At 42.1% G+C, this 13,850-nt stretch overlaps 1 protein-coding gene across 1 annotated transcript in view; it reads right to left on the minus strand.

The window, feature by feature from the left end:
• Positions 1-434: 434 nt before the first annotated feature.
• Positions 435-13,850, minus strand: part of LOC133358669 (PTB domain-containing engulfment adapter protein 1-like) — a 28,393-nt gene continuing 14,977 nt past the window's right edge. The window contains exons 6-12 of the mRNA XM_061577087.1: positions 11,451-11,549; positions 9,984-10,121; positions 8,945-9,061; positions 7,623-7,718; positions 5,306-5,369; positions 3,536-3,609; positions 435-1,425 (exon numbers count right to left, since the gene is read on the minus strand). Coding sequence (XP_061433071.1) covers positions 1,357-1,425; positions 3,536-3,609; positions 5,306-5,369; positions 7,623-7,718; positions 8,945-9,061; positions 9,984-10,121; positions 11,451-11,549 — 657 coding nt within the window. The 3' untranslated portion in view covers positions 435-1,356. The remainder of the gene's footprint in view (positions 1,426-3,535; positions 3,610-5,305; positions 5,370-7,622; positions 7,719-8,944; positions 9,062-9,983; positions 10,122-11,450; positions 11,550-13,850) is intronic.

The following is a 13,850-nucleotide window of genomic DNA, read 5'->3' on the forward strand; positions in this document are numbered from 1 at the left end:
CGTCTGGCCAGGATAGACGAGTAGGCCAAATGGGACATGCAGATACTCTCCAAACCTCCCTCGAGTGAAGGCCGCCCCTCTGACTGCTGTGGCGTGGGAAAGCAAAAAATTTGCAAGGCTGCGCCTTAATGAACACATGCTGATAGAATCGCTGTTTGAGAGGTGGGTAGATTGTATTTCTTCAAGTTCCATGTGTATTTCGTTTAACCACATGAGAACTCGTGAGACCAGGATAGCTTAATTTCCAAAGTGGCCTGGGGCACCGTTATGATTCTAATAATGCATCTCATTATGACAGTATTTCATTTTCCTCACGTTGCCATTTACTCGTATGAAAGATTTTCAATGGAGAAAAAATTACGCAAAATCAAGGCTTATTTGAACATCAACAGTTTATTGACTGAACACACAATGATTTATGGTGCATGCTACAATGCAATATTTGAATTAAGATCCCCAACACATTATCAATATTTTTAAAGCATGGACCACGAGATTATATTCTGCATGTAGAATTTTAATACCGTACTCAGATTTCAAAATTATACCGATGTTTAATAACCCATGATAAAGTGTGTATAAGATAACTCAAGTACAGATATATTAAATGGCCTTTACATGTCTATCTGGGTGCTCAGAAACTGTGTTTCATGTTATTAAACGCTGCGTGAGATAGTATTGTATTTATCTGCACTGAAACAATATGGTAAGTTAATCCAGTTCAAATAACATAAAATTATCATATTGTGGGATATCTCATTTAGCTAGTATAGTGCTATATTACACAACATTTCAACATGAGGAACTGTTTTGTTTGTTTACAGAGTATTACATACGTCTAAATAATAGGTGTTTAACGATGAATGCATCTATGCATTAGCGTGGAGTTTGAAGTTCACCATACATCCATTTAATCGTGTTCAAAATAATCGAGGTATATTGATTTGTGTGTATGTTGTATCTAATGAGCTTACGTGACCCATACAGCCACTAGGGGCCGCTACACTCACCGCAATTTTATTGAAAAAAATCCATTTCCAATGGGACAATTCATCAAGTTCGCAGGGCTTAGTGTGCAGTGTCCCAACTGTTACACTACCACACCCCACAATTCTAGAGAAGCTCCTGAATAAAAGTATAAATTAACTTACAAGATTGTAGGCAGCAAGTTCGATCACACAAGTGTTGCGCTTAGTGAAAGTGTATTAAATTAGACGAGTCAGAGTAGTGTGAAAACTAACAGAAAATGCTCAAACACTACGATGGTTAATAGCGCAAGTTTACACTCTGACTGATAGTTCATTGCCAATCCTGTGAGCGACTTGCAGCATTTTGATCACACGCAAAGGCACAGGATTAGCATTGGCTGTCCAGCAGGTCACAGAGCAGAGCTTGATCCACTCCTTGTTTAATGTGCGTGACTCCCTACAAAAATAACATCGACATGAGGAACAATTTCACGAGCGTCGCATGCATGTGTGTTGCACTTCTTTCACACCGTGCGTAGCCAACTAAACACAACAAATATGCTAAATTCTTCTTCATAACAACAAATATGCTAAATTCCTCTTGATATGAAAATTCTTTTGTCAAGGCGCACTTCCCCCCTTCCAACGCAGCTTAAATATACGCTCCAAGCGTGGTGGTGTTTCATTCAGACGCTGTCTCCACGACAGACCTGGTCTTCACCTGAGGACGGCTGCTTGCGTTGTGGCCGAAACGTCGTGATAATTATTTTATTATTTTTATTATTTTATTACTTCCCTTCTACGTGACTTTACCGAAAGAACCAAGAAGATGAATCCCTGCAGTCACGAAAGCTTTAAATCGAAAATTAAACACAACAAATCAATTCGAAAGAAATCAGTTTTTAATCCAGATGATTTAAAAGTGCATAGCTCCAGTGGCTTCCTAATAGCGGAAGGAGGGGCGTTCCAGACGGCCACAGAAGGGCATATAAAAGCACACGATACAGTGACCGTCTTTGTTCGATGGCGAGCTAGATTTGAAGCTTTCGTGACTGCAAGGATTCATATTCTTAGGTTTTTTCGGTAAAGTCACGTAGGTAAAAAATTAAAATTAATAAAAGTAAAATAAAATAAAAAAATCACGACGTTTCGGAGGCAACACAAGCTTCCGTCTTCAGGTGGAACCGTCACAACACGTGCTTCCACCTGAAGACGGAAGCTTGTGTTGCCTCCGAAACGTCGTGATTTTTATGTTATTTTTATTTTACTTGTATTAATTTAAAATTTTTACCTACGTGACTTTACCGAAAAAAACCTAAGAATACGATGGCGAGCTGTTGCGAGGATGGCCGGAGTTCGCGTGACGCTTCATGCTCCTTGACGAGATAATCAAAGTATCGTGGTTCATTTGTAGCAAGCACTTCGTGTGCAAATGAGTTGCGACCTGACTGTAATCTGGCGCAGCGAAATGGTGAGTGCAGCACACTGAATCCGCCAACCTCAGCGCGATTCTCAGCCATAGCCGTGCAACTGTCATGGGTTGATGTCTGAAGCAGTTCTGTCCCCCCTTGCCCCACTCGCCGCTTCACCAAGCCACACCAGCATGGGGAAGTACGGTCACAAATCCCCATGTCTAACACAGCGTGGGGAGACCTTAATCTAGCAGTGCATTGACAAAGGGCTGTAAATTAGTGTAGATACAATGTTGTAGATGTTGTTTTATAGGCTTGGATTCATGCCTCCAAGTGAATATCCTCGTAAACTGAAGATGCTAATTTAATTTCTCCATAACACAGAATTTAATCAATGTAAGACATTAAATAAACTGGAACATCGATTTGCATTGTTTAAAACATCTCCAAACTTGTTTTTAATTTACCTCTTTATTCTCGTTCATAATCAGCGTATATTACCTGCTATGACATCTGCATAAGAAATATGGAAATTGGCAAAGAGAGAGCTGCAGTGTGCACAAAGAATTATGCAGAGCTGCTTGCTTGGCATTGGTACCTGAGAGACCGAGATGGCCCCACTGGGATCAGAAGTCGATGGAAGCGAGGATCGAGGATAACCGGCGGGCGAGACTCACGACAAAGTGGTGGCGAAAGGTGGGAATTCACCAGAGGGGCCCATTCACCGTGGAGATGGAGCAATGAAATCAGCTCGTGCACAGAAGCTAGATGTATTTTTTGATAACGAGACCATGAGAAATGACGATAGCAGTGGGAGGCCTTCACCCATTGGATTGTGGCTCATTGTGATGATGATGATGATGAAATCAATTCAATTTTATGGGGAAGCTATAAATTGCATTTTCTGCCAAAAGTATGGAATTGAAAATAAACATGGGAAAGCTTGGCAAGCCGAATGATGTGAAATGTGCGTAAAATGCACAGTGATGGAATGGTCAAGGTCTGCACAGGTCTGTGGTTGCCGTTAAATTTGCACGGTTAATCTTGGCCGAAAGGTTCCTATTTAATGATTATTAAATGTGTCATGTGGAGTCTAGATGTGTGCTGAATTATGCATTGTGCTGTGGTATCAGATACACAGTGGTTGTCACTTGCCTGCATTTCCAAAAAGCTTGCATCTGTATTGGTGGGTAACCCTTCTGCTTGATCACTCATCGCCCCAGCTGAATCTGATCCGAAAAGATCATTGCGTTTAAAAGAAATACAATAAAATTGATTACATTGTTCTCCATAATTGAAAGTCGTCTATTTTAGTTCCAAACCACACACCCTCAAATATTTAATTAACCTATGTGATCATCTTCAATGACACAGGTGATGTAGCATTATATTTCTTTGCAAAGGCTGCAATGGTTGACGACTACATTTTAATACAGGTCACGTGGTGGAGTGATGCCACAGTGGTTAGGACACTGCATTGTGAAACCCGTATCTCTGATTCCGATTACCGACCAGGGATTACATCAGTGACGAGTAATATCTGAACCAGTCTTGGGCACCTCCCATCAACAACACGCACTGACCCACTTGGTGAAGTATGACCAAACTATCCCCAAGACCACATAGTATGGGCAAACCATCCTTCAGTAATGGAATTACCAAAAGGTTCAAATTATTTTGTCTTATTATCCACAAGTAAAGAGGCTAAATAACTATGTTTGCTTCTTTGAGTTTTCAACAACAGTACTGAATATGCTTTAATGTAGATAACTACTGAACACATAAATAATTACGACTCTTTGGTTTCGATTTAAAGCTTTCGTGACTGCAGGGATTCATCTTCTTGGTTCTTTAGGTAAAGTCATGTAGAAGGGAAATAATAAAATAATAAAAATAAAACATAATTAAATAATTCTCACGACGTTTCGGCCACAACGCAAGCAGCCGTCCTCAGGTGAAGACCAGGTCAGACGCTGTCTCCCCGACAGACCTGGTTCTTTCGGTAAAGTCATGTAGAAATAAAATAAATAAAATCATAAAAATAATATTTTCTTTCTACGTGACTTTACCGAAAGAACCAAAGAGTAATTCCTGCAGTCACGGAAGCTTCAAATCAAATAATTATGACTTATGGACGTACATTTTAATGATGACTTGCAAGGGATAGAAATCTGAAAGTCGGCACAAATTATGTATGACAAAATGTTATGCTTTCACCTTGGAAACGTGGGCCCTAGATAATACAGGGGTCGATTGTTTTTACTCATAAGGCAGTGTCAGCCGAACGTTCTATATTGCAGTCTCATGCTAAAGACTTAAATTATATGACTCCATTCGCCAGTGAATCAAACATAATCTCCCTGCAGTGGAGCGCAATAAACAATAATCTCAGAGCCGGGAGAGAAAGACTCAACAGACCAGATAGAGAACGAGAGAGAGGTGGGGGGGGGTAACAGCTGGTGGGATCTTCAGCCGGGATTTAAAAAGTTTCCTGTCAATTGCGAGTTCCCTGACCTCCATTGGCACCGTGGGGACAAAAGTCACGTGGTCACCCCAGGGTTCGAAGCCTGGAGCGCGGCTACGCTGAGTAGGGGTGGAGGCACGATCGGTGGATCTCAGAGATCTCAATCGAGTGTGTGGCTAAATCAACTCCTGGCTGCATCGTTGAGAAAGACCTTTCAACCATTTGGAATCAGATTAAATCCTATGGCATGTGTTTTTGCGATCGTGCTGCAAACTCTCTGATGGAGTTTCAGATTGTGTGCCGCTGCGTTGCTCGACGTGATGTCCCGCCGCTCATGAAAATCGAGCGAAACGTCGGACATCGTGTCGAATTATATGCGGGACAACTCGAAAACGTATTTGAGGGCTGTATCGTGCATAGTGGCTATTCAAAGGCTCGTGGGCTATTTCTCTGACACTCACCTCCGATCCACATCCAAGCCAATGGTGGTGTGTGGCTCGCGTTTTGATGAATGCTGGCAGGACCCTAAACAACACAATCAAAGGCGAAGTTAAAAAGTAAGCAATGAGATTACTTACTGGCAATTTAAAATATGCCAAGCTGCCCAGTGAGGTACAAGCAACATACCCAGAGTTCACTCCTCGTGGTATCTCTTACAAAACACAGTTTCCTTATGGCCTTCTTTACTTGTATGTATGTTGAACTTCTTTCACACCGTACGTAACCAACCGTGCTCTATAAGTTAAACTTTTGTGGCTCTAACCTTGGGATACGTTTTCTTTCATATAATTTTTTTTAAATATATTAATTAGATATTTTTTTTAACTATTAAAATAGGAATCCACATGGCCAATGATTATTCAAATTTGCATCCAGGCCACAAGGTGTCACTAGCAGTTTGAGTTCACAGTCTACGTGAACACTGTCTTGATTCGAACTTTACCTCTGAAAAATTTCGCCCTTCAGACATTTTTTTATCGTAACGAAACGTTTTGAAATTGTACAAAAACATTTTCGATGGAATTTCTAAACTCAACGTTTATTAAAATTGCGGTCCTGGCCATGGATAAAATGTCATTAGCGAGTTATATCCATTTATCTTGTCCTGACCAGTGTCGTGAAGTATGGACCAAGCAACTCCTATGACCGATCTGTCATGGGGAATGTCTCGTACAAAAGTTGATTGGCGAAAGACCACAACACACAAATACACACTAGTAGTAGTAGTAGTGCTTGTATTGTACAATACATGAAGACTTTATGCACGTGTATATATCATGCTTATGACCAGTTGGCCTGGAATGCAACGGACCTCATCAGCTTTTAGAAGCTCAGCAGGACCCGAGCCTGGACATGGCAATTGGAAGGGTTGGCCAACACGCACGCCAGGTTGTTTTAGGCTGCTGCGCGCCTACGTGGGAGCACGGCAGAGGGCGGTGCGACCACAGTCTTCGTTGTACTGCACTGTGCGTTGACGTCTATGCTCTCCACCCCTCCACCGATCCACGCTGGCCGTAAGTGGTGAAGTATGGTCAAATAAAACCCCACGATCCACACGACACGTGGAGGCCCTAGTAGATCGAGCGTGCGCATATAGTACGCATCCCGCGACAGAAAGATGGGTTTACATCATAATTTGAACCATAAAAACGTAAAAAAAAATTGTATTCTATCTCCCAGCACTTGTGCACGGTAGCAAGTCAGCAAATGCCAAAACTGTTCAGAATACCCCGGTGTGATACAGTGCATTACTAAAGGGGAGCTATTAGGAGGACTAGAAAGGTCACACATATTTGAGGAAATAACAATCGTTAAGGAAACCATACTCTCTTTCCTCTGGAAACCCAATCCCCAGCAGCCTCACGTGCGGAGGTATGCACATATGCATTCATAATCGCCTGTATTTATACCGAGTTGGGACCCAGCAATGGCTGACCGTCATCGGTGATTGATATCTCAACCGGACCAGAGCCAAGCACTTCAACGACCCACACGAATCAGCGTGGCGAAGTAATACAAACGATCCCCGTGACTGATACAGCAGTGTGAGAGGTTCCTTCATCCAGCAGTGGATTAACAAAGGGTTGTAAAAATCTTATATCGTGCATACTTAAAAAAATGTTTTGTCCGTGTAAATGTTTAATATATTGTAAAATGTATGGCTTCTTTGTTTGGTATCAATGGCCATGTGTTTTGGGGTTCGGAGCAATGAACCAGCACGGCTGAGAACCTGAGTCCGAGTCCAAGATTTAGGCATTTGTTATTAAACCGGATTCTCAAGTTTAATGGGTCGTGGATCCTCAGCCTGGCCTTGCAATTACAATAAATAGTTGAAGTGAAGAAGAGTGAAATGTACGCGTGTATGTGTGAACTTTTTTCGCACCGTACGTAACTAATCGGAAGTGACATTGTTGATCTTCCCGACATAATAGGGCATATTCCAAATGTGTACCAGTGTTCGTCGTGAAGACACGTTACTTTATACCCAGGCAAGGACTTTATAATCAGCCTATATATGTGTATATATATTTTTTATAATGGCGGCATGAATAGTCCTTCATTACTTGAAATTGGAAGCTCTGCGTCGTGACGATGATGCAAACTACCACAATCGCTTAGTGCAACTTAAAGGGCGAACTGTGAGCACCCCACGGAACGCGACTCATAAAGAGAGAGAGAGAGCGAGAAAGATACTTAATGTCAATTAAAGAATCAAACTTTGCATAATTAAGGCGACTAAAGGGAAGTCAGCTGTGCTATTCAAATGCTGTCACTTACACTCATTGAGAAGTCATTGTTTGGACCATTCACTCTCTCCATTATCTCTTCCAACTTAGTTCTCAGATCCGTATTTTCCATTTCCAGCCCAGAAATCTGAAGAGGCACATAACGAATAAATGTCAATTGCATTGGAAAACTACAAACTAATCACCTTGAATGTGCCAAATCTTGTTAGATCTCGGTAGCTAAGCCTGGTTAGGGATGCGGATGTGAAACTGGCTGAAAATTACAGACGCTCTTCCTTGCAATATTAGACCACTGGAGCTATGAAACTTTTAAATCGACTAGATTGAAAACTAATTTGATTAAAACTGCTTTTTGGGTTTGGCTGCTTGTCTTTCCCCCACACCTCGGAATAGCCATGGTTGGCTACGTACAATGACGCTGTACAAAATTAAAGTAGAATTATTGCTCTGGACGCTGCAAGTTTCCTCACTTGTGCCAGACACTGATTAATAGAATTGGCCAAACCGCCCTTTTCACGACATCCCTGAAAACGTCTTGAGACTCAACAAGGCCTTTCTGAATTAGTGAAGGGCATCATTAATTTACCAGAACGAGTTTATAATTAAACATATAAAAATATGTCCTCTGCTAATGTAATGAATCCAAATAGCTAATCACAGTCAATGGGTTTATATGTGTTGCCTTTAAATTATTAGAATGGTGAAAAGTGAAATGCAACAAAACATTTACAACAACTTTCATTATGATACAGTTGAAGCTGGATATCAGCTGGATATTGTGCTTATATCTGTAGTGTGCTTGTATTAGAGGTTGTTCTTCGCCTTCCCTCGCACCAGTATAACATAAGGATGTGTTTCTTATACCAAAATTGGCTTTTATATATATACAAGGTGTGCGTATATGTTTATATCCAGCTTGTACTCTACAACACGTGTCCTCATCCGATTTGTTTTGAAGCAATTTCCAAAGTTTACCGTGAAGGCCCGGTGCTGCGTAGACTATAGCGGCGTCTCTAAAACAAAACTCGCTTCCCAATTGTCCAATAAAATCGATCCCCCCCGGCTTAACATTTCGACGCTTGATAATTGGTTTTTTACCCTTCTATCTGGCAACAAAACTGACGCCTTTTTTTGTTGTCAGTTTTGTTGCCAGATAGAAAGGTAAAAAACCAATTATCATATTTTTTACTGGCAGATGAGGTTCCAATGGTGTAAATTTCGACCGCTTGTTTTGTCTTTCGTATTTGCCACGCAGGCTGTCTGCGAGCGAGCGAATGAGCGCTGACCCCGTTGCATTGGTTGTGCTTTCGCAATGCCATCAAGCAGCAGCAGCAGCAGCAAATGGGATCTCACCCGTTTCACCAAAGTCGCCACGTGCTGCCGAGCCTCGACGTCACGCCCTTGGGACTTCAGGATGCTCAGATAAGCCAGGTCGAAAGCCTGCCCGATCGTCAGAGTCACCTTCTCTGCCTGTGGCCCCCCAATTATAAAAAGACATGAGCGCGATCAGAGCCAGTGTCCTTTTATTTGAACGGGCAGATGAAACGTGGGCCCCTGTTTGGACGCACGAAACTTATTTGACACGAGCGTGACCTCGAGTGGTGATGATGGCAGTAATGATGACGGCACTATTGCAAGTCAGTGGAGCCGTAGCATGGTAAACAATTTTGATTTAAAGCTTTCGTAACTGCAGGGATTCATATTATTGGTTCTTTCGGTAAAGTCACGTAGAAGGAAAAAAAAAATCGTGAGAATTTTATAGTTTTATTTTTATTATTATTTTATTATTTCCCTTTTACGTGACTTTACCGAAAGAACCATTAATACTATGGTAAACAATGGTAAACAATAATTGATCTGCCGGTAGACTGTGGACATGGGAACGAGGATTTAAGAAACTTGCATTGTTATTTCAACTGCGAGTCTGACGCCTGGATTCAGTGCGCTTTACAATTACACCGCGTACACCAGTATCGCACATATATCAAGACAAAGATCACCCTACACTTGTTGGGGCAAGTGCTGTTAGCGTGCATCTATTAAGGCCGGCACGGCACACGAGGGGGTGAGTGGTCAGCCACACGCCCGGCCGCTTTTGTCTCCCTATTGGCGATGTTTGCACACTGCACCAGGTACTCATTTGAGGCTGAGTCGACTTAGAAAAGTCCCAGGACCGGTTCAGATAATCGTCACTGATGTTGGCCATGAGCAGGAATAAAACTCGGGTCGCCGGGTTCGTAGAATAGCGCGATAACTGCTACACTTGCGCTCCACACTATATACATACACACACACAGTTCAGTACACATGCGTGAATATACTATTAGTTGTGGGTAATGGCTGCTCAAGCAGAAGTGGCGTATTTATGGAGCCTAAGTGGACCAGTACGTACACATTTTTCACCCTCCAGTGCAAAGCACATGTGCTTTTTCCATTGTACATTCTTGCAAATGAAAGTGCACACGTGACGGTCGGCCTCATGGTGTGCGCAGAAGGAAATTCGTTCAAGTGGGCAGCTATGTAGAATTTCCTAAAAAGACAAACACACACGTAACAACCACATGGCCGCACTCAGCATAGTGTACACCGAGCGTAGGTATATATAGAGCGTGGATTTTTTTTACTGTTGATTTTTTTTTATGAAAGAGAGCAAACATATCTGAAGACGTTTAAAGCAATTTAGTCTTTGTTCAATTATGATCATCAGCCAGAGCCAATCTACTGCTGGATGAAAGCATTGCCAAGCCCGCTGCCACCTCTCGGAACCCTGTATTGCAAACATCCACCCAGCACTTGCATATCAGCTGATTTCATCGCTCCGTCCCCTTGGTTGACATAGTCTCGGAAAACTCCAATTCTTGTTTACCACTCCGTTATTATTCTTGACCATCGTCCATCATCCCTTTAAGCCACGATGCGCCGTGTGCAGGCCCAACTTTTTTGTCTCTCAAAATAATTACGATATAATAATGTTTCGTTTCATGGAGCGCCGTTCATGCAAATTGCATCTCACTATCACTGATGAATCCACAGACAATATGGAAGGAAGCCATGTGGTGAGCCAGCACCAATAATTGCCCAATCTCTGCTGTCCTATATATATTGATGTTTTCAGCCAATTAATGAGTATTAATAATAATAATGCAATTTGTAACGCGCGCAAATTTGCGGACGTAACGGCCCGCAACTCAGAGGCGCGGAGCCAAGCTCAGAGTCGCTCGAAAGCGTGGTTATAGAGGTGAGTGTTTAAGTCTCTCTTGAAGGAGGCGATTGAGGTGATGCTGCGAATGTGCAGAGGGATATCGTTCCAGACTGTTGGGGCTGCCACCGAGAAGCGGCGCATAGCCGTGACCATCCTGGATCTTGGTATCAAGAGGTCGTGAGTCGCCCTGCGCAGGCATCTGCCGTGTGCTGAGCTGCAAGTTGTCTATAATGAAGAAAGGTACGGTGGGCAGGCAGATGTGACGGCATGTAATTCCAAGCATGCACCTATTCACGCTTCTTAATGCAGAGTAAAGTGTAGCATCACTGTAAATTACGAGACATTTTACATTTGTATTCTTGCTACTCACTTTTGAAAGACAGAAACATATATTTTCCCAACTAATCTAGAAAAGTCGCATTTGACTTTTGGCACAATTTCCGCAAATCGTTTTTTCCCTCTTTTCCCCCAAAACATAAATTTGCCTCAAGTCTAGATTGCCTCCGCTGTGGAAGCAAATGCTGAAGCTGAAGAAAATCTATTCATCACCGCAATCATTTGTTTTTATTCTGCGGCTGACGAAACTTTCAGGGCCAATTTATCAGTGCCAGAGCGACTCCATCTCTGGTAAAGCTGACTCACGACCCTATGCCATGCCTTCGTTTTGCAGTCCAGAAGTCGCACTCCTGCCACCGAGATCTGCAGCAGCGCCTTCCGTAATTTGTGGCCCTCGGACCTTTTGATGAGATTCGCGAACTGAATGGAGAGGCAATTGGACACACACGAATGCGCAAGCAATAATATCGTGAATATTCACACGTTTTGGGGGTAAAAACAACAACAACAACCACCTCTGTGTTAAGAAAAGCCGGCATGTGCGCAAGTGTGATACTTATGTGTAAACATCGCCACTGGGGAGACAAAGCGTGGCTGGGCGTGGTGCTGGCCACCCACCTCCTCGCGTGCCATGTCAGCCTTCATATGTGCTTGCTAACAGCACTTGCCTCAACAGCCTGTTAAGGCTATGAGGGGGATCTTTGTATTTGTACTTGTGTTTAATAATGACTTGTCATGTACAGCCCATTGTCAAACCACTGCCGTGTGTATGCATGTCATGTATAAACTTTGATTTAAAGCTTTCGTGACTGCAGGGATTCATATTATTGGTTCTTTCGGTAAAGTCACGTAGAAGGGAAATAATAAAATAATAAAAATATAAAACAATAAAAATTCTCACGCCGTTTCGACTGCAACACAAGCAATCAGCATCAGGTGTGAAATCCACAGCAAGAAAATTTCACACCTGCTGATGATTGCTTGTGTTGCAGTCGAAACGTCGTGAGAATTTGTATTGTTTTATTAAATCCTTTATATTAAGTTCGCATGCTTGCTTGCTTGCGTGCTTGCTTGCTTGCTTACGACCGTGCAAATCTTTCGGTCGTTTTTTAACCCACTTCCCGTGATCCAATCGAGCTGACATTTTCCACACAGACTCGTTGTGCCAGACAATTAATGTTCGTGAAAAACAATTCCCAAAATTTTACACTTGTTAGGCAAAAAAAAATTATTTTACATATATTCAAATAGAACTCATTCATCGCTTTGGCTGAACGTCACAGTATAGGAGCCCAGAGCGTAACCCCTCCACAGGCCGTGGCGGAGTAGCGTAGTTGGTAGCGCCCTCGCTTCCCATGCCAAAGGTCGCGGGATCGATCCCCGCGTCCTCCACAGGCGAATATATTTTTTAATCCTTTATATTAAGTTCGCTGCCACGCATATAAAGGATTTATAGTGAAAAACTTTGTTTTTACGGGTTATACTTATATTGATTATATTTTATTATTTCTCTTCTACGTGACTTTACCGAAAGAACAAAGAGCATGTCATGTATGTCGAACTTTCGCACTGTACGTAGCCAACTAATAGGAGGTGTGGGGGCAGGACAACAAACTAAACACAAATAGCAGCTCTAAAGAAATGAGTTTTCAATCTAGAGCAGTGATTCTTAACTTTTACTGCAGCCTTGCACTCCTTTGGTTCTCAATCGTTAAACATGTATAATGTTAATAAATACATAGTGTTTGATTAAACAATTTAGATGGATCTTCTTGGTTCTTTCGGTAAAGTCACGTTGAAGGGAAGTAATAAAATAATAAAAATAAAACATAATAAATAATTCTCACGACGTTTCGGCCACAACGCAAGCAGCCGTCTTTCCGACGGACCTGTTCTTCACCTGAGGACGGCTGCTTGCGTTGTGGCCGAAACGTCGTGAGAATTATTTAGTTATGTTTAATTTTTATTATTTTATTACTTCCCTTCTATGTGACTTTACCGAAAGAACCAAGAAGATGAATCCCTGCAGTCACAAAAACTTTAAATCGAAATTTAGATGGACTTACGCGCCTGTTACTTAATATGTGTTTCTGAAAAAATGCGGCATGTCCTGCATCCCCAGAAATTGCATCTCGCACCCCTAGGGGGTGCGTTCACCCCGAGATTAAAAACCACCAATCAAGTTCAAGTTCACTTATTAGGTATAGCCCTGTGAGCCATTCGGCTCTTGAATCGGGTGCAACCGCAACAAACAAAAAACAAAAACATGAACAAGAAAACATCTTAAAGTGACTATGTGACTAATTGCAAACAGAAAATCCAAGAAAAGGCAGCAAAATATTGCAGAAAAAGCACCGTACACCAACACTGTGTGCAAAAATCCCAGTGGGCATGCAAGTCAAACAACAACCACAAGACAACTTAGATTAAGGCCATCAGTCTAACTCCGTGCTACAACAAACAAACATGGCCAAACCAAAAACTTTTTGAAAATCACCAAAATAAAGCCATAAAAGCAATTAAACAGTGATCATAGGAACTGTGACCGAATTTTCACAATAAACGACGTAAACAACATGTACTACCAAACTCTGCAGCCATAGCTGGCTGCATGAGTCACTCCACAACAGCAGGAGCATTAGTCGGAGTATACATTTTTTTTGGTTTCCTGATAACTCCGTGGAGCATGGAGGTTGCTTGACTGTACTTTATACTGGTAGG

Source organism: Lethenteron reissneri, chromosome 7, assembly GCF_015708825.2.
Source record: "Lethenteron reissneri isolate LAM-NWPU_2019-01 chromosome 7, ASM1570882v1, whole genome shotgun sequence".
Lineage (NCBI taxonomy): Eukaryota > Metazoa > Chordata > Hyperoartia > Petromyzontiformes > Petromyzontidae > Lethenteron > Lethenteron reissneri.